Raw genomic sequence first — 26,494 nt, forward strand, 5'->3', positions numbered from 1 at the left:
TTTTCACAATAATTTTATTTAATAGATCACGATATCAAGAGTAAAGAATTGTAAGAAAAACATCCAGGAATGGTAATGTGGAAGTTAAGAACTATAAAGACAAAGACGGTCACCTGTCATGCATCCATTAAGTTCAATGGGTGCTTATTTACAAAGTATCAGTTGTAAAATCGAATTTAAACATTGTGCATAGTACCCTTACCTAAGACATTATATATTTACGATGTATCTTGTTCCTGCTAAGTTTTAACAGTTTCCAGGAACTTCTTTTTCAAATCAGGAAATAACTAGGCGAAGTACTTTTGTTTTGTATTCCCAAATTTGAGAAGGAAAAAGCCCTAATCTACGATTCTTTTAAATTCCTATTTGTTTTGTATACTCATATCGAATCAAGTAACAAAAATAAATCGAAATAAAAATAGATAAAGATGACGTTATGTTCTTTCGCAAGCCTTAATATATTGTAAACCAGAACATTAGAGAAAAGCCGTACATAAATATTAGTACTGTATCCTCTAATTTTTCATGTGTAATCGTGGTTTTATGATAAAATTGAGGAAATTTTCGTTTATAGTAGTTGTATATACCAAGTTCAACTTCAGTATTTTTACATGACAACCTCTTGGTGACAAGGTTTTACATGTACACTCATGTTCAAAATTATTGTCGCATGTCTATAAATATGTTGTTCTACGAATATAATTTGATAATGAATTCGCCCGGTATTTCTTATAATGTTAGTATGTGTATAGTCGGTAAAGACATGTATGTGGCAAATTTCATATCAAAAGAGCAGTACCCGTAAATGAGAACAATGAAACGAAAACAAAACTTTCTTCTCCATTTAGCAACATTTTGTTTTACTCATTCTAATTTTCGTATTTATAGTTCTTTTCCTATGAAATGTACCACAAATATACATTTCCCGATTATGCACATAGTATCAGTATTAAAAGTGCCCTGCAAAATCATTATCAAATTATATTCTTACAAGAAGACAGTTATAGATATGCGACAATCATTTTGGACATGAGTGTACAGTGAAAAAATAGTTACATTCTATCTTTATATTTTACACTAAAGAGCATTTTAATTACAATATCATATTCAAGGAACAAAGTAATTAGCATATATTATATGTATGCCACATTCCCATAAAAAAAAGAAGACGTATCTAAGATTCTTGTTCGGGTCTCTTCTGTAACCAGTCTTTGATTCCTGGAAGATTAAGAACTTTCACAACTAAACCCTTGAAATTGGGATACTTTTCAAGAATTTCCTTGTCTAATGTGCCTTGAAACATTTCGATAGTTGCAGCAAAGAACAAGTCCACCCAAGTAAGCTGAAAATGATAATTCAAAATTTTAAAAATTATTTTCATGTACATATTCAGATAATTATCAAACTTAACATAATTCAACTTATCCATTTATATAGTACTAGCCACAGCTCCTGCTTTCCGCACAGGAAGAAAATGATTCACGAGAAGTATATGAAAGATACATTCTTAAGGATGTTGAATGTCTGAACCATCTTTGTTTTACGGCCATTTTTAAATTAAGGGTTATATTTTGTTTCCTTTGAAATTAACTGAAACTTTAATTGTTTGATTTTATTGATTTCCTCTTCAAGTTTTCTTGAATGTCCCCTACTTTGTCAAAATAAATTTTGTATTATATAAGCCTGTATGCCAAATCCGTTGAAAATCTGAAATCTGTTTTGAGTTTTTTTTCTAATTTGGTTATATTCATTTATGAATTTGAATTCCCTATAATGCCTACGTATTCATGCTTGTTATGAATGTAATATTCAAAGAACTTTAGGTCACAAAATTCACATGTATGATTGTTATGTTCTAAAAATGCTCACAAAGTATCGCTGAAGGATCACTAAGGAAGTTTTCACTAAGATTTACTGAAATAGATTTGAAGAAAAAATAAGTTTCACCAAACTAGCATATTAACATCTTCCCTCATTGCAAAGAAAAGAAAGGAGAGTGTTAGCCCCGTATACATCAATTGGGCGAAAAATCTAGGTTGTGCAGGTATGAAACAGCTTAAAGAGAATTTTACTCATACTAATTAAATGAATTTAAAACTACTTATGTGATCTAATAAAGGCATAAAGAGCTTACATTTCCTCCAACGAAATATCCTCCATTGTTTTTGATCGTTTCATCAAATCTTGAGAAGTAGAATGGTACCAGCTCATTCTTCAGAGTTTGTTCAAGATTCTTCTTCTCTTCTGCATTAGCAGCAAATACATATTTTCTTAACTCTGAAAGAAGAAACATATTCTATTTAACATAATGTATAGGGTGGTTTAAATGTTTTCTAATCCCTTGTAAAAGGCTGGAAATGTATATGAATAAGTTGGAATCCTTTATGTCTCGTAGCAGCAATGTTTATACAATGAGCGTTTTTCTCCGAGAGCGATCCCAGACAACTAGTATTTGAGGAATACTGTTAATGACAGCCTTTGCAAGAATCACCAATGCTATACAACGTAAAATATCACATATGACATGGCGCGCATCATCTTGTACCATAGTGATGGTGTTTATAGAACCTTTTGGATAGTGACAATGTTAGGGAATGATAGTGACAGTGATCAAGTAAATCTAGTACATGTGTCTGACATTATTCTATCATTCTTTTATTGTTCTTGTACCTTTCCGTAGGGATAGACAAGACATTTGGACCATCCTCTAAAGACAAATGAAGACAACACATCTCTTAAACGTTACATGTTAGAAACGTTTTACTGCTATTTTCATGTTAGTAATGTGGATTTAGTTTAAATGGCCCGCTTTAGTTCATATTGGAGACAGGAAGTTCAAATATGTTAAATAGTGCAAATAAATAAATAATGTTAAAATTACAATAAATTAAAATCTCGTAAATCGTAGAGGCGTAATTTCTACTATAGTGGTTCTCAACCTAATTCCTATCACGACCCGATTTTATCACATCCTCTTGCCAGCGAACCCCTTGTAATTTCTGGTTTGTAATAAGCTTGTGTGAGATTTTTATTATACCTATTGCGGAGATCTCACGATATCCATCTATTTCTATAATAGTAGAATCCATTTTTTACATATAGTGGTTACAGTAACTTTCCTAAAAGCGAATGCATTAAAATCAAATTTAGTCAGTTCATTCATCTTCCGCTTATCTTCGCGACCCCCATGAACCCCTCTCGCGACCTCTCTAGTGATCGCGACCCCCAGGTTGAGAAACCCTGTTTTAGTTGTTTTATCATATAAAACAACTACAGATATCAGAAGTATTCATAATAAGTATGAATTACGGTACTTATATGATATAGGCGATATAAGGAGGCTTATTTGTTTCAACCTAATCAGATATTCAGTATTTCACATTCGATCATTTTACTTTGTCTATTAACTTTAGTACTTTCTTTTCACTTACCATCCCGTAAATCCATCAATGTATCCACTAAAGCATCGCATTGCAGCTGCTGAAAGTCATCTTTCGGAGCTAGATTAAACTTCTTCCCCAAGAAACGACAGATCGCTACAGACTGATTTATCCTTTTTCCATCGAACTCCAGCACTGGAACCTTCCCAAATGGCATAGCTACAAATTATTATATTTTTAAAAAATATGTTATTGTAACATTTATACATTTATTCATTATTTTCATACAGGAAAAGAATTATTGTACAAAACCTTAATCATAAACGCCTGTCTCTTTACGTGTTTAAAAGATACTAAGAGGTTTCCTGTTCATTTTAAATAATTTTGTAATATATTCTTTTGTCAAATAGAATTGTGTTATTAGCAGAAGTAGTTGATAATGTTTATTTGAATCATAATCATAGGTATACTGCTATTAGAGGACTCATTATAATGGTTTTGCATTGTTTTTACGACTGAATGCCCTTTCTGACTCCAATTGTCCTTATTTTGCCGGACATGAGGGTTGGATTGATTAAATGTCAGGACCCGGAGAAAAGAACGAGGAAGAAAGGTTCGTGTTAAAATGGCCTCGCGTCAAAAGTGCTCGGGTCTAAAAGATTCCACGACATAAGAGCCCCGAACAAAAGATCTGGGTAAAAACAGCCAAAGGCCAAAACCCCTGAGATCAAAGAAGCATTTTAAGTCAGAGGGTATAACTATTTGTTTGATTAATTTATTCTACTTTTGCGGAGCTATGCGACTCCAGTAGTTCTAAAGAATCTTTCAATAATGACCAATATTTGCTAGCATTTATTAATGGACTGTCCTGTCAAATTCATCTTGCATGAGATCGATGGGTAACAAATCCGGTAACTATTCCATTTGTTGGTGATGTAAATATCTTTGCATTGCAAATAATTACTGCAAAAGTTGGAAAAATGTTTGAGATGGTAATGCTGTTGTAGAACAAACTGCCTCAAATTTACGTTCTTGATGAAATTCCATGCCTCACTTAAAAGTTGTGAAACACATTTTTATCAATTATTCCATTAATTCGGACTAAATTATCGACTTGGTAACATGTAAAGCATCCCTAAACAATGATGCTATCTTTTTAATGCCTTGCTGTAGGTTCCTGATAAAAGCGTTTTTTGGGACGGAGACGCACACACTTGTACCATTGGAAAGCGAAAAGTTGGAATTTAGATTCGTTGGTCCAGAGTGTAGTAGAATAGAGGGCCTTCATAAGCGTGGGAAAATTTTGGCCTAATTTTGGCCCTAAACTGGCCTAAACCAGTGTGTTGCTATGCTAGAATAAGGAAGTATACTCTTGGACGCCTACCAGATGTAAAAAACAAGATAAAACATGCCTTTTTTCGTCTCCTCATCTTATATTGTTTAGTTATTTGAACCCCCGCCACCCCTGCTTCTCCTGGAAAGCCGAATATGTCGAAGTCAAGTTTCGACAAGCCTTTAGTTGCTATGTTCATAGCCTTTTACGGCTAGCACAGAAACGCGTGGGAAAATTTTGGTTTATTTGAACCTCCGTCACCCCTACTCCTCTTTAGTTGCTATGTTCATAGCCCTGGAATTGGGAGGCAAGTTTCGACAAGCCTTTAGTTGCTATGTTCATAGCCTTTTACGGATAGCACAGAAGTTATCATGATCGAAGCTCCCCAATTGATAGTCCTATCAGTTATCATGATCGAAGTTTTCCAATTGATTGATTGATTTTGCTTTTCGTTATGTATTGAATAGCTAGATGCTCTTGACCTTCATAGTCTTGGATGCTCATACTGGTGGACGGATCAGAGTCCTATCAGTTATCATGATCGAAGCTTCCCAATTGATTGATTGATTTTTGTCTTTTCGTTATGAATTTGAACCCCCAAACCCCTCCACTTCCTCCTGCGAAGAACGTAAGGGAACGTTGTTACTATGCTCATACTCTTGGACGGCGAAGCTCCCCAATTGATTGATTGATTTTTGATTTTCGTTATGTATTGAATAGCTAAATGCTCTTGGAGGGATGAGAGTTCTATTAGTTATCATGATCGAAGCTTCCGAATTGATTGATTGATTTTTGTCTTTTCATTATGGATTTGAACCTCCCAAACCCCTCCACACCACTCCCTCCTGCGAAGAACGTAAGCGAACGTTGTTACTATGCTCATACTCTTGGGACGGCTACCAGATCTTGATGAGAGTCCTTTTAGTTATCACGTTCGAAGCTTCCCAATTGATTGAATATCAAGTTCGAAGCTTCCCAATTGATTGATTGATTTTCGTCTTTTCGTTATGTATTGAATAGCGAAGAGCATACTTAATATCTTAAAATATTCAATGCTTTCTCATCGAGAATCGAACCTGTACACTAAACGCAAGACCGGTGCTTTACGATTTAGAATTGAATTAATTCTTGCATGAAAAAAAAAAAAAAAAAAGAATTTCATGTATTGGTTTTAGCGTAGCATATGATATGTACATTGTTCGAAGCTCTTCATTTCGAAGCACTTAGCTTCGTTAACTTATGAAATAAAGATTGTACATCGGAATCGAACGCGAGACCAGTACTTCACGATTTAGAGTTGAATTAATCCTCGCACGGAGTAATCCAACTTGAGGTGGGCACTCTATCACTGTACGTCAGTGCCTCGCATATAGATTAGATGTTATTAAAAAAAAACTTTTCGTCCTTTTTTTCTAGTCGTCTTGTATTGGGTAGCTAGATTCCCCCTACACCTTAGCCCCACCAGACCCATCTTGTAATACTAAGAATAGAAGCTCCCAGATTTTCTGCGAAGAGTTTGAGAAGTTTCTTACGAAACGTCTGGAAAATTTTCGTCTGGAACCTTCTCAGGAAATTGAGTTGATAAGATGATTGTTGTAGTTCCTGGATGTTTTTTAAAGGTATTGGTAGCGGAAGCACTTCTCATAGCATATCATAATGTTTTAAAACGTAGGATGAAAAAATGTGTATGCTCAAATCAGCAGGGTTGATTGTATTGCATGTGAAAAGTATTATATGGATATTCACATGATGTTGTCTGCTATGACAAGTAATTAAAATCACTTAAGTTGAAGCCGTGATGAAATATTGCGCTATAACATTCCCATAGCACAAAAGATTACGCCCACGAAATGTCTGTAGGTTATGAACTATTTGTTTTATCTAATTTGGTCTTGGGATTCTCACGAATTCACTTGTAAGTGTTCATGGGAATAGAATTTGTTTGCAGACTGTTCTTTGATCGAATAGACCTTAGTTGCTCAGGGGAATATCGCATTGCATGAATCGTGAATATCGTATTTTCAAACGTATACAGCATTTGAGATTACATGTATGTTTGCTGTCGTCTTCACATACGAACATACTCACGTGCGACTGAAGATAGTGTAATCTGAATGCGAAAACGCTGAGTTTGTGTAATGAAAAATAAGTCTGTTAATAGATAAGATTTACTAAAGATGATATTTTGATACATCTATCAAATAATGTGTGTGAATAAGGAAATGAAATTGAATAAGGATATTAAATGTAGCAGGGGAGAGGTGGGGAGATTTTATTCGTTTGGAAAAGCTCATATGTTTCTTGAAAACAGTTATCATAATAAACTTGCTTTATTTTTGACTTCCAATGCTCTCCCATCCGTAAATCGAACTCAGGATCACGTTCACCACATGTCCGTGTTAGCTATTAGAACAGCTGGAGGTGGTGAAAAGATGAGCAGAAGGCACAGCGGCAAAGCGCTTACATTTGGTATATGATGGTCCCTAGCTCGACTACCGAATATATTAGCTCATGATGCCTTAGCATAATGGGCATAATCGTAGGACATTAAATAAATAAATTTGTGATGGACAACATCGTGTTCGTTGATTCTCATGTGGTATTTCCGCTTCATCTCATAATATCATTTCATTTAAAATACCTTAATCATCCTTTCATCTTAGCCTAAATTAGATATTCGTGGGGCGTTAAACTGAAAGATTTCATCTTTATCGTTGCACACAATTGTTTTCCCGTTCATCATGTGTAACATTCTACATTTAGTCGTGTTTCTGTTCTTATGGCTAGGTTTGGAGATTTACATTTTAATAAAAAATAAAAGAAACGAAAAATCGTCTTAGACGTTCCTTAAGTAGAATTACTTTGAACAACAAATCTTAATTCTGTGGCGAAGGGTACGTCCCTCATGATATAGTTCATTCTCGAGACGAGATAGAATACATCGAGAAGCAAGATCGACGATACTTTTACAAAAATTTATGATGAGATCCAATGTCGGACAGAACTCCTTATAAAAGTCATAGAAAAAGGATTCATTCTGTTTTCACTGTTGTAAATTAAGGCTTTAATTGGAAGATATCCGTTAAATCGTGTAATATGGCAACTCGACTTGGAAGTACAAGACATCACATACAAATTTTGCCTTCATGTGTTACTAGACTAGATGCTCAGTATAATAATAAGGGCGTCAACGCTTCTCTCTCTCTGTTTCAGACCAATCTCAAAGTTCGTGAAGAAAAATTTATTACTTTTAGATTCATTTAAATATATGTTAATTAGTTTAAATAACTTTTTTCGGTATTTCAAATTTTGTTTCCCACATATTCGAGTCGTAGGCCTTTCTCAAGTTAATAAATAATTGATATGTATGGATATAGCATTAGCCCTTGTTTAGTTGTAAAATTAGTGTAATAAATCTTTTGTACCCATGATAAGTAAATTCTCTCATTACACTATTCGCTAACTTACTTAGTTGCAAATTTCATTATTTATGCAATTCAGCTTATTTCGTTTACGATTTACTTCCTATGTGATCAAAGAAATGATCTTTGTTCGTGGGATTTCTTAAGACATCACGTTCTCACACAATGTTAAGGAAAATCGATGAGCTTGGAAATTTTCAATCCTGTGTGAATGTATTAAGTTTTGTGTCTCACGCAGGAGAGTCCTTTATTATTATTATTTCCATCGAGAGATAATGTTAAGAAAGGTATCCTGCGAATTCTTAAGATAATGAGGACAAGGTGATTTAATGGTCATACATATAGAATACGTCTTCGAGAGTGAACATATTATTCATTAGTTAAAGATGGCATCGTCAATGAATTTATTAACCAAACTTAATGCAGCGTCGTTAGTATCTTTTACAAAATTACAAGACTTAGAAATTAATAAAACCTATCGTATTGTAGATTGCAAATTAATTACAACCGTATATGGAAAGAAGGTTTGTGTGACTTTTGAAGCAGGACAAAAAGTGATTCTACCAGGACGATTTACTGAAAAAGTAGAAGCAGATAATGGCGCTTTATTAACATATTTGCAAAGTGGAAACGTTTGTTTAATATACAAAGGAAAAAAAAAGATTAATTTAACGGGACATAGTATGCACGATATTGAATTCACAGAGTTGAACGCATCGTAAGTGTATGAACATGTACATGATTATCGACTTATTCTTCATTCTCATCCTTTTTCCCTAAAATTTCTCCCATCTTGGTGGATTTGTGTGTTTCCGGGGTCGCGAGAAATCGCAATGTCTTGCATGTACTGGACTTGCGGCAATTCATACGTGTGTAAATGAACAAAATATTATTAGTGAAATGAACAATAGTTTTCCGAATGTATCTTCGGCTTTGAAGAAGGACGGTGATATAAACATTGATGATGAAAGATTAAAATTGGAAATGAAAGTATTATGTAAACAAAAAATTATAGAAGCAATCAGGGATGAATTATTTGACAGAATTCAAACACAATCATGGTGGGGGAAACTGATACCCAACCTGTGGATGACATCGATGAGATGGATATGTGTTGATAAAAAAAGAAGAAGAAAAAATATTTTTCAGTGTAGTGATTTTAGTGAAAAGTGATATATATTTTTATGACGTAAATTGAGTGACAAGAGGATATCTAACTGTCTGAAAATTATATACATTATCAAGTTTACTATACGAATAGTGAAATGAAACACGCAAAGAAAGAAAACATATGTTTCAGTCTAGTGATTTTATTAAAGTGATATATTTTATACATTTCTGAAAAATGTATCATTCATTAGTGAGTAACATTTTACGTTGTATGCAAAAATCGTATTTGAATTCATTATTATGAAAAAAAAAATATATATTTTTCAGTGTAGTGATTTTAGTGAAAGTGATATATTTTATACATTTCCGATTATGTATCATTCATTAGTTCACTAATATTTTACGTTGTATTAAAAATCGTATTTGAATTCATTCACCAATAAAAAACTAATTAAAAAAAGAGCTATTAGGTTTAGATTTAATCTTGTACATTTGTTTGGAAGTTTTACATTTTAATAAAAGTAAAAGAAACGAAAAATCATCTTAGACGTTCCTTAGGTAGAATCACTTCGAGCAGGAAATCTTAATTTGTGAAAAGTTATGTACCAAATTCACCGTTTGAATATTATTATTATTATTATTATTATTATTATTATTATTATTATTATTATTATTATTATTATTATTATTATTATTATTATTAATTTGGGGAGTAGATTCGTTTGATATAAATCGACAAGTACATTTTTTCAAATTCGAAATGAAACAGAAACATCCGAGTCTCATAGACAATACTAGTTCACTCAAGTTTTAGCCCTCAGACACTGTTTTAATGTTACATGTGGCATATATCAGTTGATTTTGAGTTTAACGTACCGTTTGGCAGTGAGGCTATATGAGACGTGGCCCTACTGATTAACGTGGAATCCGAATCACATAAGCTCCCGACGGGAATCGAACCTGCGCCTCCCACGCGAAAGGACTGAGAGTTGATCATTCCTTAATGTCAGTTCAGAAAGAAGCAGAATACAGGGAGAGCTAATCTTTGATATCGCGGAATCTTTCTTTGAATTCATTTTTCCAATGCTGAAGCTTCTTGGTATGTATCCTGTACAAAGCAAGTGTCTTGTACTTGTTCCATACTTAACACAAATTGGTAAATGTGTGAAGCCTTCGTTTTGTAACAGTTTCTCCCAGAGCTGCAACTTGTGTTCTAACGTTTTATTTACGTAATGTTTGCAGTAATTATGTTTTTTCCTTAAAGTTTCAAATTAAAATGTGACAAATATTTCGTAATATCATCTGCCATGAAAGAAACATATTGTAACCATAAAGAATCCGTCAGTAAGTTTGTGCTTTGTTCTTTGATTTGAAGAAAATTGCTAATTCCATCTCTCAAGTTCTAGGAACTTTTCAGACCCGTGGAGCACAGGATACCGAGCACACTTCTCTGCGATAGGGAAACCTAGAATATTTATGCAAAATCTTCCAAGAAAACAGCAAATTGACGCTGGTTTAAGTCATATGAAGTTGATTTAAGAACATTGTCTATGTGAACTATCTTTGAACGTATCACAAAGTGACCCAAAGTAGGTATACATACCTGCATTGATCAAGTATGACATTATATGCTTCGGTCTATTCCGAGTTTAGGCATAAGTGAAAAGGAATTAAGAGCAAATAATGGAGAAGCTAAGTCAATATACTGCAATGCAATAAGTAAATGAAAATTCCATGAGCTGATCAGTACGGGTATGTATATATACTTTTGGGCCATTATATATATACGAGTACTTCTTTCTTGTTTTCTGAAGGTGAACCAATGGTCACAAAGAAATGATTCAAGGGCCACATGCAACTCACAAGTTTGAAATACTTGTTCTACAGTTACAGGTTAATTCTGTTACCGGAAAAATGGCAGATCATTTGTATTTGAAGTTTCATTGCGTTATTTTCAAATCACAAGTGTATTCTCAATTTTGAACTTCAAAGGACAATGCTTTTCAGACAACTGATATAGATCTATCAAAATTTAGTTTTTATTAAGTAAGGAATATTTTAAGAAGATATTAGTAGAATAAATTATTAACATTCCAGTTCATTTCAAAGAAGAAAGAAAAATAAATCCTCTATAAGTCAATGGATAAAAAAAGAAGATGACACACAACACGCAACATTATTCAACATTTCTCAAATTGGGTTAAATTTCCATTATATGGACTGAAGTTGAGGATTTTGAAAGACTTTGAGGCTCAATATGAACCAATTATATACAGACTTGATGCCACAAAGAAAAAAACTATGTAGCGTACGTAAAATCGTAGGTTACATGCGTAAATCTTAGGGATAGGCGTAAGTCGAGTCAAATGTAATTTTCTCGAGTTGAGTTTCGAGTCGAGTTACTGTTTTCAGGTCGAGTTTCGAGTCGAGTCGAGTTTCATAAATGGCTCGCTCCTTCAGCTCATTTTAAGTCGTTTTGGAATCATGGTCTTATTAGACTGGAAAAGGAAAACCATGAGAAATATAAGCAATAATGTGAAATACTTTTAGTGTTTCTCACGACTTTTTTTTTATTAAAACCGTGTTGATAGAGAGAAAGGCAGAAGGACGACCAAGCATAGAATATCTAGATCTTTGATAACGTCACAGGTTGTAATTCCTCTTTGTAAAATAATCCATTCAGTGGTTCCTTTGTTCCTATCTTCACTGTCTGACAAAATATGACACGATTCGAGAAACTTTTCGGTACGAAAAAGAGATAAGTCGCAAATCGACAAGTACATTTTTTTTTCAAATTCGAAATGAAACAGAAACATCCGAGACTCATAGACAATACTAGTTCACTGAAGTTTTAGTCCTCAGACACTGTTTTAATGTCACATGTGGTATATATAAAAGCTTTAAATTGATATAGTAATTGCACGAACACGATGTATTTTCAAACTCAAGACAATACAGAAACATCCGAGATTTATGAGCATTACTAATTCACACACATCCGAGACTTATGAGCAATACTAGTTCGCCCAAGTTTTTGATGAGGAAGATGCCCACATTAGACAAAATTTACAGAAAATTCGGAATATTAAGGAATGTTGGTGATCTGACCTAGAACATACCTTTTCATTACAGTAAACAAAGAACAGGAATGAACATGAATTGTACCTCAAATGATGTGTACGGGTTCGATTTTAATCACAGTTCCCATGAAGTGAACTTTGTAGTGTACAAACATCGTGTGTGCGTGAGTAGAGTTTATGTTTCTAACTTCTTATTCAAAGATTCACAAGATAGGTTATTTCTTATTTAAATGCTTCTTTCAATATTCCTACTCTATCTTTGTTTTTAAATCACGTTCACATTTTATGTTTTATCTAATAACTACAGAGATATAAAAGTAGAAACAAAATGTACAAATGAAGGGGGATTGAAAGATTTATTATGAAGATCTAACGCTGAAACCTCAAAATACTATTACTATGGTAACTAGTATTGCCAACAAAACGAGAGAAACTTCTCGATACAAAAAGAGGCAAGTCTCAATTCAATAAGTACATTTTCAAATTCGAGATGATACAAAAACATAGGTACGTTCAAAAAAGTTTGTGATAACTTGATCCAAGATCCAATATATTTTAGAAAAAACGATATCGAAATTAGAAATTTGTACACGCAAGCCCATTATCAGCGATGATTTTTGATTGATATTACACCTGTTAGCAGTGACTTTCGGGAATTGCTAGAGTTAGAAGGATATAGATATTTTTTTATCCGAAGTGTCATCACTTATCAAAACTTGTTGACCATTACGTGATGCAACTTTTTTTCGCATTAAAGATTCATCTGAAAATTTCAGATTTGTGCAATTTTTCGAAGTGTAAGTGATCAGTTACAGTTACAGAATTGATTAACCGAATATAAGTCTAGGTACATCTTTAATAGCGTAATTCAAATTGTGGACCTGATGTCAACATGTGCAGAGTTATGTAAAATGCATCATGTATTATATCACAGAATACTACATTGCTAGATCTAATCACTTTCTCAGATTTGTTCAAAAAACGTAACACAAGACTATTGTAATTCGTCATCTGAATTACCTTTTCTTATTTGTCTTAAAAAGCAATACATCTTCGCGGATAAACATTTAGTGCCCATACAGGCAGTTGAGAAAATTTATTTTCCTATTACAGTACCGACTTGACAAGTTATCAAATTATAACTATTCCAAAGATAACGTGAAAACAGATTAATTCATTTGTTCACGAATTAGTGCGAAAAAGAAAATTTGTCAACTGAAGAATACTTTCTTTTTCGTGTATACAGGAAGATTATATGGCTATACGTAATAATGATGCTACTGTATCTCCAACAAATATAGATCAAAACTTATTGGTCATTACGTGATGCAACCTTTTTCGCTAGTAAATCAAATTGTGGACCTGATGACGGCATGTGCAGAGTTACATAAAAATGCATCATGTATTATGTCGCAGAATATTACATTGCTACTCCTTCTGTATATAGGATAGGTCAGTGTTTCTTTCTTTAGATATATGCTATCTTTTGCTGTTCAGCATTACGTCAGAACATCACGTTAACACTTCTCAGTTTTGTTGATGAATGTCTTGGTTTAATATTTATCTTCACACGTATGTAGTTCATTTTTTTTAAAGTAAACTTGCGATGTTTAAAGATGATGATGGTGAACATGTACAATAGATTTCAATCTTTTAATGAAGTCATTCGATTCATTTTTATTGTTAGACATTCGTTTTGAAAAGTAATTAATTTTCTAAGAAACGATTACATGTTACTCTTGTGTACATCACATCTTTGCAAATACTATCTAATGTAACCACTATCGTTTTGAATCAGGTCCAGTTGGAACAAAATTTTCTAAAAGGGAGCATGAACATGCCAATTTTTGGTTGCTAATCATTGGCCCCATGTTCGTCAAATATTAGTAATTTTAAGCATTACCTCATTAGCCTCCTGTCTCCTTGTTATTATCACATTGGAAAGTTCACTGGCGGTATTCGTAGCTTTTGTAAAAGATGATGAGTAATCACAATTTAGTTTTTAATGGTCATGATGGATCAATGGTTGAGTCCCAATGGTAGATTTGCAACAGTCAGCCCAAAATGTAGGGAGATGGGCAGTAGAAGTTAGGAAAGACCGAATTCAATCATATTTTAGTTCATTTGCAAGCCTACCGTGATAATTTTAGGGGCGCTCGTCATCCCTGTGGATAAGGGCATGGGTAGAGTGATTACTTCTGATGCAAGTTCATGTTAATAGGGAATTGTGGTAAACAAAAAAACTGTGAGCATTAGCTCTCCTGTTTACTTCTACTTTGTTCATTCCTGTATTTTTTATTTTTATGTTTCTTATTTTTCTAAAGCAATTATGTCAGGTTAGAAGAACATGTATCTTTTCTTTCTAGTACGTGTATTGTTCTTCTACTCATAAATTCAATGGATTTCAGGATGCATGATGACTCAGTGATATAACGTTTATTCATATTGTCATTCTATCAACTAATATTTTTTCGTCATTCATTTGTCTTAATCATATGTCCTTTTACCGAGAAAGGGTATATATGTGGGACGTATCTTTATTTCTCCGGGGATCTTTACATGATGTACAAACCTATTACATTTTAGGTTTGAGGAGTATGGTGGCTCAGTGGTAAAGGATTTACAATCACTACTTCGTTTTTCAAATGCTGAAGCTTCTTGGTATGCATCCTGTACAAAGCAAGTGCTGGAACTTAATGGCGATCCGTGCCTCAGATTTGGCAATCATCACACTTTCAGTTAATTACTCTAAAAAAAAAGAAAGATAACGAATTCGGAATTTATTAGATTCATGTTTCTTCAAGGTTGATGATGATGATGATGATGGTAATGTTAGGTGTTCAGTATAATATTAATAAGGGCATAAACACATCTCTCTCTTTGTTTCAGACAATTCTCATAGTTCGTGAAGAAAAAATTATTACTTTTAGATTTATTTGCCAAGAATGGAGAAACTTTTCGGTACGAAAAGACATAAGTCGCAAATCGACAAGTACATTTTTTCAAATTCGAAATGAAACAGAAACAGACGTGTAGTATTGTCACTAATGTACCTTCAAAAAAACATGTTATGTTAAAAGAAAATGGCATGGCAACGTTGATTTTCACTGAAGAGTGGAAATACGAAGAAATTCTGTTAGGCGGAACGTTAAACTAAAAATATTTCATCTCTCTCTCTCTCTCTCTCTTTCTTACGAAGGGCATGATGTCTCAATGATTGCGAAAACTATTACTTAACACAATATGATGTTCTTATTCCGTAGCAAATAGGAAAACTCAATTTAGAGGTACGTTCAAATCAGTTTAACGTACCACGACTATGCCCATTATGCTGAGGGAGTTGGATGATTAAGACAATTGAATGAATGAATACTTAGTAGAATGAGAATGTATGAGTAGATCATGAAAACTCACGGACACGATGTTTGGAGATGAAACTAGGGGTTGCATGCACTTTGTCACAGTGCACGACAATTAGTAATAAAAAATTATAAGCTTATTTGATCGGAGATCGAGCTAGGGACCGCATGCATTGGGTTGCGGAACAATGCTCCACTATACTAAGTATTCATCTGAAAGAATAAGTCATTGCTTTATCACTGAACCACACACAAACTTTCACATATTTCTTACGTTCGAAACGTAAGAAAATATTTCAGTTTAACGTACCACGATTATACTCATCATACAGATAGACAGACAGAAAGATATACACTTAGATAGTACTTATTGTCTTTTCGAGTGTAGAATAATACGCGTTCAATACTACACAGATACTTGTAGTGTTTGAGCCTCGTCGCCCAAAGCTTGGACCTCTCCCAACAAAAAATTTCTTGATGTACGCCTGTGTACATAGCTAGTATACGAATTCTATGACGGGGGGTTCTGAGCATTTTAAAAGAAATTGATGATAATAATAGGGAATATTTTAACTACTTTCGTCCTTTTAAAGTAATATCACATACAGCTTAGACTATAATATAGAGAAAACTATACAAAGTTCAACTTCCTAGATCAACTTAAAGAAATAGAGAAATGTTCTCTTATTTGAGAATAGACAATTGTTTTAACTTGAAGATTTGTGCCCCATGTTGAAATCGTGGGGTGCTGTGGATCAGTGGTAAAGCGTTCACCTTCTGTGATTGGGGGTCCCTGGTTCGATCCTAACTCTCGCCGTGTGAACTTTGTGGTGCATATAGCCTCGCTGCTGAACGGAACGTTAAACTCAAAAATCAATCAACATCATGTGTACATAGGTAACGACATCCGAGATGTATAAGCAACACTAGTTTTGTCAAGTATTAGATCTCAAACACTGTTTTAATATTACCTAAAACACACACACACATACATATCTTCGCTTCGTGTTGTCTGAAATCATGACCTAAGATAATGTTGACGCGATAGCTGGAGAACAACATTGAAATACAAAACATGTTCTGTTATCTTATTTTTCTGCTCTTTGCAAGTAGACAGTGCAGATACAGAAACTCTCTCAGTTCGTTGACTTATGTATGTGTATTTAACGTTAGATTTCACTCTTATTAACATTAGAAAATTATGAAATTAACTTCAGTGACTCAGTGGTAGAGTGTTTACCTCTGGTGCATGAGGTCCCGTGTTCAAATCACATGTCTTTTTTCTATATACTTGTCATTAATTTTAGTGATCACAAATCCCCTGCTTCCTTTACAACTTAACGAAAAGATGCTATTGACTGTCCCCGGAAAACCGACCTTATCATTTCATTTTTACGTTCCAGAGGGCACGGTGGACTCAGTGGTAGAGCGTTCACCTCAAGTGCTTGGGTCCCTGATTCGATCCCAGTTCGTGCCCTATGAACTTTGTGGTGGACAAACATCATATGCGTGGATTTCCCTTCGGAGTTCACCAGTTTCCTTCCGCTTTCTTCATTACATCATTTCATTCATTTTTTCATTATCACCTCTCCTTCATTAGCCTAGTAGACGTAACCGCAGGACGTAAAACTCACTTTTCACTTGTCCCATCGCCGTCCATTAGTATAGTACACTCAGCCTAACCGGCATAATCGTGGGACGTTAAACTCAAAGATTTCATTTCATTTTTTTCGTTCCAGAGGGCAGGGTGGTTCAGTGGTAGAGCGTCCACCTTAAGTGCTTGGGGGTCCCTCGTTCGTTTTCCATTAGCATAGTACACATAACCTAACCGGCATAATCGTGGGACGTTAAACTCAAAGATTTCATTTCATTTTTTCGTTCCATGGGGAACGGTGGCTCAATGATAAAGCGTTCACCTTAAGTGCTTGGGGGTCCCTCGTTCGATCCCAGTTCGTACCCTATGAACTTTGTGGTGGACAAACATCGTATGCGTGGATTTCCCTTCGGAGTTCACCAGTTTCCTTCCACTTTCTTCATTACATCATTTCATTCATTTTTTCATTATCACCTCTCCTTCATTAGCCTAGTAGACGTAACCGTAGGACGTAAAACTCACTTTTCACTTGTCCCATCGCCGTCCATTAGTATAGTACACTCAGCCTAACCGGCATTACTTGATCGGAGATCGAACTAGGGACCGCATGCACTGGGGGGTTGCGGAACAATGCTCTACTACACTAAGTATTCATCTGAAAGAATAAGTCGTTGCTTTATCACTGAGCCACACACAAACTTTCACATATTTCTTACGTTCGAAACGTAAGAAAATATTTCAGTTTAACGTACCATGATTATGCTCATCATACAGATAGACAGACAGAAAGATATACACTTAGATATATTTACATTTATATTTCACAAGTATAGGGACAAATGTTTATGAGGGTGTCAAACAATCATTGCATGAGTAATATAGTTTAATCTTTCATTCCAGTGGATAAAACTCAAAGATTTCCCATTAACCTTGTTGACTTTATTGTGGGACGCAAAACTCAAAGATTTCATTTCATTATTCAAAGATTTCATTTACAAACAGAAAGACAGACAGACCTTGTTGGCTTTATTGTGAGACGTACAAATTCGTTTATATGTATGTGTTTTTAACGATAGAATTTCATCTCTATGGAACACGGAAAACACAAAGCAAATACATTGTCTGGAGGGCATCTTAGCTCGGCGGTCGTGTTTCTTATCATATTTTATACTTTTTTTTTCATCAGGGACATCAGTGGCTCACTGATAAAGCGTTCACTTCTGCTACATGATGAGGAGGGGTCCCAGGTTCAATATTCTGTTCCCGCCAGATGAACTTTATAATGAACAAACACCGTGTACGTGGATTTCCTCTGGGTTCTCCCGGAGCGTTCACCTGTATTGCATGAAGCACCGTGTTCAAATTCTACTTCAGACAAGTGAACTTTGTGGTGGACAAACACCGTATGAATGGGTTTCCTTGGGAGTTCTCCCGTTTCCTCCCACTTTCTTCACTTCATCATTTCTCATCATCACTTTCCCTCTCTACTAGTGTAGTAGTCAACTATAGGACTAAAACTCTTTAACATACAATTAAATGTACTGTACCTTTTATTATTCATTTAGCAGGGCTGAAGGTCAGTCTGTTACGAATCATCAAAACATTTGACAATGTTATCTTATCTGTTGCTCTTGAAACTAAACCATTTTAAGATGGAGTTCACTGTACTAGCAAACAGAGAAAAGAAAGAGACTAGCAAAACAGACATTCACATATGTGTCTGTTTTTTATGGTTTGACGAGTATGATGGCTCAGTGATAGATGATTTACATCCAGTATTTTGGGGGTCCCTGATTCGATCACGGTTCACACCGTGTGGACTTTCTGATAAATTCAAAAATCTACAAACACAACGTTCTTCATCGTAAACGTACGTTGTACTGTGATCAGAAGTATCGGAATAACAACAACATTAGTATACTAATTTAAAAATCCTATCGTATTGATCGTTCACAAAATACAAATTTTATGTGAAAATAATAAAAGATTTCAATTTCACTATATTATTATTATTATTATTATTATTAAATGCTCTAGAATTAGTACTACACTGTTCAGTATAAATGAAAAGTATTTTCTGCTTCTTTATGAACAGAAGTCCACTTCATTGACACTCATCAACTTTAAAGTTCGTTTTCCGTCAAACTTGACTGTGTTTGTACACTATCCAATAAATCAGTCATAATTGAATCTATGAGTTTTTTGTTTATAGTCTGAAAGCAAGCGGAATCAAATGTACAAGTTTTCTTCCCCATTCTGTTAAAATTTCACTTAAATCCAAATACAAGGTCTTTAGCAACACGATTCACTTATTCAAATGTTCCACTTTTTAGTACAATACACATTAATTTGGCTTTCATTTCGGAGCACTACGTAATACTTGTATAACAGGGCACTTTTCCTGTATTTGTTTAATAAAAGCATATCCCTTCTTAAGGTAAAGAAATGGACAATTAGGAAACCATTTCGCATGTTCTATCCATGGAACATCGTTATCAGTCCAATCTTTTAATCCTCCAGCACAATAGAAGCATATAGTTTGGTCTCTTGTTTTCGTGTAAAAAAATCCAGCATCACTTAATTGATCCGGGCATTGTTTTGATGAAATAGGCCAGTGTTCGAATGTTCTTAAACGTAATTCCTTTGTACAATACTGACTATATTGAGGGGCAAAACATTTATGTGCACCACTATATGGTAATTCTGGCATTTGTTGAAGTGGTATCCTTTCAGATACAGAATTTGGTCGCAGTTCCATTCTTAATCTTCCACTATTCGTATTTTTCTAATCGTCTACTTCAATGAAATCTTGCTTACGTTTCTATGTTCAATTATGTTGGAAATCTATGGAAGTCAATATTATAAAGTAACTTATGATTTACACAGCCATGTTATTTCAGCAGATGATCAACAGAGACTAATGACACTATGCATACAAATATCTGTGCACACATGCATGATGCAAGAAGGGATGTCGATGAGGAAAACGTGTATCATCTTGTTTATTCATATACCATACACTTACGAAAGACCACGTTCGTTTGGGATCCGGGTTCGATTCTCGATGATAAAGCATTCTTTTTTTTTCTTCGCAGAAAATCTGGGAGCTTCTATTCTTAGTATTACAAGATGGGTCTGGTGGGGCTAAGGTGTAGGGGGAATCTAGCTACCCAATACAAGACGACTAGAAAAAAAGGACGAAAAGTTTTTTTTTAATAACATCTAATCTATATGCGAGGCACTGACGTACAGTGATAGAGTGCCCACCTCAAGTTGGATTACTCCGTGCGAGGATTAATTCAACTCTAAATCGTGAAGTACTGGTCTCGCGTTCGATTCCGATGTACAATCTTTATTTCATAAGTTAACGAAGCTAAGTGCTTCGAAATGAAGAGCTTCGAACAATGTACATATCATATGCTACGCTAAAACCAATACATGAAATTCTTTTTTTTTTTTTTTTTTTTTCATGCAAGAATTAATTCAATTCTAAATCGTAAAGCACCGGTCTTGCGTTTAGTGTACAGGTTCGATTCTCGATGAGAAAGCATTGAATATTTTAAGATATTAAGTATGCTCTTCGCTATTCAATACATAACGAAAAGACGAAAATCAATCAATCAATTGGGAAGCTTCGAACTTGATATTCAATCAATTGGGAAGCTTCGAACGTGATAACTAAAAGGACTCTCATCAAGATCTGGTAGCCGTCCCAAGAGTATGAGCATAGTAACAACGTTCGCTTACGTTCTTCGCAGGAGGGAGTGGTGTGGAGGGGTTTGGGAGGTTCAAATCCATAATGAAAAGACAAAAATCAATCAATCAATTCGGAAGCTTCGATCATGATAACTAATAGAACTCTCATCCCTCCAAGAGCATTTAGCTATTCAATACATAACGAAAATCAAAAATCAATCAATCAATTGGGGAGCTTCGCCGTCCAAGAGTATGAGCATAGTAACAACGTTCCCTTACGTTCTTCGCAGGAGGAAGTGGAGGGGTTTGGGGGTTCAAATTCATAACGAAAAGACAAAAATCAATCAATCAATTGGGAAGCTTCGATCATGATAACTGATAGGACTCTGATCCGTCCACCAGTATGAGCATCCAAGACTATGAAGGTCAAGAGCATCTAGCTATTCAATACATAACGAAAAGCAAAATCAATCAATCAATTGGAAAACTTCGATCATGATAACTGATAGGACTATCAATTGGGGAGCTTCGATCATGATAACTTCTGTGCTATCCGTAAAAGGCTATGAACATAGCAACTAAAGGCTTGTCGAAACTTGCCTCCCAATTCCAGGGCTATGAACATAGCAACTAAAGAGGAGTAGGGGTGACGGAGGTTCAAATAAACCAAAATTTTCCCACGCGTTTCTGTGCTAGCCGTAAAAGGCTATGAACATAGCAACTAAAGGCTTGTCGAAACTTGACTTCGACATATTCGGCTTTCCAGGAGAAGCAGGGGTGGCGGGGGTTCAAATAACTAAACAATATAAGATGAGGAGACGAAAAAAGGCATGTTTTATCTTGTTTTTTACATCTGGTAGGCGTCCAAGAGTATACTTCCTTATTCTAGCATAGCAACACACTGGTTTAGGCCAGTTTAGGGCCAAAATTAGGCCAAAATTTTCCCACGCTTATGAAGGCCCTCTATTCTACTAGTGTCCTCTTCCATTGTTCATCGTCCCAGACGTTGATATATATTGTGAGCCATCGTCCTATTTCATACCGATTGGAAATAGCTCTTCCATAGTGCTATTGGTTCTTCCGGATCGGTTACGTCTATTCAGTTTTTTTGTTATCCCAGTGAACTTATTGATAAAAGAAGTTGTCATTTGTTATCCCAGTGAACTTATTGATAAAAGAAGTTGTCATTTTTTGGAAGGTCAGTGCACTTACATGTAGTATTCACACCACTTTGTGACTATCTTTGAAGAGTCTTGACACTGCCTCGCCCGATCACTGAGTGATTTTTGCTAAGAATGACTCTCTTCTCTCAGTATAACTACTTGAGCACGTACTTTGACTCTTTTAACATTTTCTCTTTCACATTTTATAGTATTTACGTATTCTTCACACTATTTAATTGGTTCATGCGAGTGAAAACAGTAAGATTGCCATGTAACAGATTTGCATCCAATTTTGCTCATATTACAACACGTTTGAATACCGCATACACTACTGTTTATTGAAGTAAAGAGACAACTAACAAGGGTTCATACACACACCATTAAGGGGGATTTAGAATTTAGATTTCTGGGCTTTCGTCATCTAAGGCTATTTAGCCCTTCACGTTTTGAGGAATGACGTCCGTCGGCGAGCACACAATCCGGGAAAAGGGAAGGAAGAAAGGATAGGGGAAGGAAGGAAGCGGCCTGGGACCTAAAAGTTAGGTACCACCCTGACATTTGCGGGGTCTGAAAAAGCGTTTTACATTTTTTCGACCGAGTGCTCCCACCGGGAATCGAACCCGGGACCGCTCGCACCACACACCATTAAATGTTGTTGAAATGGTCCATCATTAAACAAAGTGTGACTTTATATAGTTGTCTATTCATTAGATATCTGTTTATTGCTAAGCAACTTTTATCAATAAAATTGTCGCGATGTCAAGAAAACCATGAATTTTCGTATCCTTATATGAACAATGTTGTTAATTTTCAAAAATGAGTCCAATAAGCATGGTTCTGTGTAAACACAGTGTCTCTTATTTGGAAAATTCTGAAAAATCAGTAGTGTGCTCAGACCATGACTTAGGGTCCATGTCTCCTATAGCCTCGGTGCTAAAGAAAGAACCTAAACAACGAACGAACCAATGTCTTGACACTTTAGTATATATTGAACAATATAGTTAGAGTGTGCTATACGAATAGTTTTGTTCTAAAAGAGTTTTGTTCAGGTGTAAAATATTATTAAATAAGTATATTTTCACTTATTAAAATGTTTTAGTTCTGTCTATTTATTTGATTTTTATAAAGGTAACCAAGAAAGTTCTGTAACTTTTTGTGGAAGTCTGTGTTCAATTATTCCTCACAACGTGAGTTGAATGCGAATAGAAATAGGGCGAAGATTAGTTGTTGGTGGGATATATCAATATAATTCTTGGTCAGTTACGCCGTGAACGTGCGTAAGGACACAGCGAACATGAGACCGACACATGTACAAAATGAAGACAGGCAACAATTAAGGCGAACAATGGCCAGACATGTAAGGAACTGGGACTACAATTCAGTGTGAGTGGAGAAATCATTCGACAGCACCTCCATCAACTTGGGAAGCACTACAATTTGAGTCGATGGCTCCCACATGATTTGACTCCTGGCCAGAAGGCAACGCGAGCAGACACCTGTGTTTCTTTGCTGTCTCGTCTGAGGAAGGAGCCATTTCTGGACAAGGTGTTTACATATGATGAGAAGTGGGTCCTATACGAAGTTCCAATGCGCCGTCATTATTGGTTAGCATCCAATGAGCCGGTTCCAAAATAGCTGAAACAAGAATTGCACCAGAAGAAGGTTCTCCTGTGTGTTTGGTGGACTGCTCGTGGCATCGTGCATCGGGAACTGCTACCAGCTGATCAGTACATCAATGCAACTGTGTACTGTCAGCAGTTGAACCGTGTTCAAGAAAAACTCAAAACTCTGAAAAAAAAACCAGCACTTCTGAATCGCAAAGGGGTCCTCCTGTTACAGGAAAACGCAAAGCCCCATGTGGCTAGGATGACCCGGAACACCATTCTATGCATTGGATGAGAAACTAGTAGAGGTGCAAAATGCATTTGATACCTTCTTCGCTTCACGGCCCATCAAGTTCTACTACTATAGAATCCATGACCTTCCAGAACGTTGGCAGAAGGTCGTCGATGCTGCTGGGGACTATTTTTGATCTTCCAGGTACGTCTTAGGTGACATATCAATGTTCGAAGGAGGTGGGTGAAAAAGCGACAGAACGTTTTTTTTGGTTACCTTTATATTTAGAAGAGAAGGAATATTGAGCAGAAGGTGCTTTATCTCAAATAGCATACGAGGATTTAAAAAAATACAGTATATTAACAAACTAGATATCTTTTGTTCAGTTGCAGTGGTTTGAACATGCCTTTGACAGTAAGAATATATTAGGAGTTGATCTTTTAGCCCATGGTCAACGTTACGAACGCTTTTGTGATCATTAAGTCACTATTTCATGATCTGGTTATACTGTCCAGAAAAATAGAGTTAACTCTTTTGTTGGCTAAGCCATAAAGCATGGGCGGCGTTACCGGGGGTATCGGGGGACGCGTCCCTTCAGATTTTAGTCAAATATATTTAAAGAAACTGTACTACTTTGTATATATATAACTTTTATCGGAAAGAGGATTTTCATTTCGATTCATCTGACCCCTCCCCCCGGATTTAAAAAGCTTACAACGCCAGTGCAAAGCAATGTTAAAAAGAGCTAAAAGATTGTGATTAGTATGTCGGTTTAGGTGAAATGCATGCAGTTACTTGGTCTGAAGGATACCTAGTAGTGTCTTACGGGAAAATACAAGCAGAACCAAATTTTTATGGTGTTTGAGGCTTTTATATATTGGAGTCAGGGGCGTCAGAGGTAAGAGGCCCAACATTTTAATCGGTCGTATACTACCTAGGTAATAGTAATAATAAACGTGAAATCGTCGGTGTTGCATTTCGTCCCCCGCCTCCTCTGGCAAAATCTGAAATGATATTACTGACTGGAGTACATACAAAAATTGAGTGAGATACAAAATTGGCGTTAATTTTTGACATTAGAGTATAGGCTAAATTAGTTATTTAGGAATTTGATTTCTGGGCTTTCGCCATCTATGGCCATGTTAGCCCGTCACGTAGGGGTCTATGAGGTATAGCGTCCCTCGGTGATCACACTATCCGAGGAAAGAGAAGGAAAAAGGGATTGGCGAAGAAAGGAAGCAGCCTGGGGTATGTACGTTAAGTACCATCACAGCATTTTCCTGGTGTAAATGAGGAAGACCCATGAAAACCTCACTCGGGATGGTTAGCCTGAAAAAGCTTTATTTACAGTTTTTCGACCGAATGTCCTCACCAGGAATCGAACCCGGAACCGCTCGCACCAAAGATGAGAGCGTTAGCGACTACTAATACTAGTTATTTGTCTTGCTAATAAACCTCTTTTCCGAGTGCTTTGCACATTAAACATAACTTCTTACAATTAGTTTCCGTATAGACGTGTACTATGCATAACACTCATAGATGAGGTGTGGTGTCATGCATAATTGACTTGAACAATGCATCAATATGCATTTTGACATTTTGGTCAAGGTTTGACATAATCTTGTTAAATAAATTATACAATGTTATTAGCGTTTAACGAAAATAAGTGTCGAAAGATGACATATACCAAGCGATATAAAATATCTTATTAAACTGAATAAATTATATTCCTGAGTATAAACGCTCGTGTGTAGTATTCGAGAAAAGGAGAAAACCAATTAATTGTAAATCTAAAAATTGATGCTGTATGAGAGCAATACATTCCACTTATTGAGGCAGGAGAGGGGAAACTGATGACAAAATATACCCTCAAGCTCTTCATTAAGACGTTTGCAACAAGATAGCACATATCTAGTGAGACATGGTCTAAATTGAGGTATGGTTTATGAGATAAGTAGTAAATTATTATTATCTCTTAAATTTTAATTTCAGTTTAACTTAAATATTGACCAAATATAAGACATGTATCAGTTGATACCATTCACATTTAGCTGAACAAATTACCATACTTGACTGTCAATTTTCTTGTGTAGTTTTCTAGAAAATTAATAGAAAATAGTTTTAGTGGTGCCAGTGGCGTATTTACGGGAGGGGTTTGATTTTGTTTCGGGAGGGGCTTTGCTAACTTTCGGGGGGGGGGGCTTTGCCTGGAAATGTGAAAATTCTGCAAGATATTTCATTTACTTTACTATACTAAGTAAGATTTCGGGGGGGCTTAAGCCCGGAAGCCACCCCCTAAATACGCCACTGAGTGGTGCTAAAGGTATGTTGTTTGTTGCCAATAATAAATGACAGATTATATTTTGCTGGAAGAAATTATTATTTATTTACACTGACCAGCCAAAATATTATAACCATTTTCGTAATATCAGATGTGTCTCTTTTAGATCTCACGTCAGCACAGCAGCAATGCGTTTTGGCATGGAAGCAATGTGACCTTGATACATGGCTGGAGCATGGC

General features: G+C 35.5%; 1 protein-coding gene across 2 annotated transcripts in view; it reads right to left on the bottom strand.

Moving 5' to 3' along the window:
• Nucleotides 1-26,494, bottom strand: part of LOC145660469 (glutathione S-transferase-like) — a 77,140-nt gene continuing 50,646 nt past the window's right edge. For both annotated transcript variants that reach the window (XM_081725554.1, XM_081725547.1), the window contains exons 3-5: nt 3,432-3,599; nt 2,135-2,277; nt 1-1,342 (exon numbers count right to left, since the gene is read on the bottom strand). In XM_081725554.1, the coding sequence (XP_081581680.1) occupies nt 1,175-1,342; nt 2,135-2,277; nt 3,432-3,599 (479 nt within the window). In that variant the 3' untranslated portion in view covers nt 1-1,174. The remainder of the gene's footprint in view (nt 1,343-2,134; nt 2,278-3,431; nt 3,600-26,494) is intronic.

The sequence above is a fragment of the Thermobia domestica genome, chromosome 1, assembly GCF_964235325.1.
Source record: "Thermobia domestica chromosome 1, izTheDome1.hap1.1, whole genome shotgun sequence".
Taxonomy (NCBI): Eukaryota; Metazoa; Arthropoda; class Insecta; order Zygentoma; family Lepismatidae; genus Thermobia; species Thermobia domestica.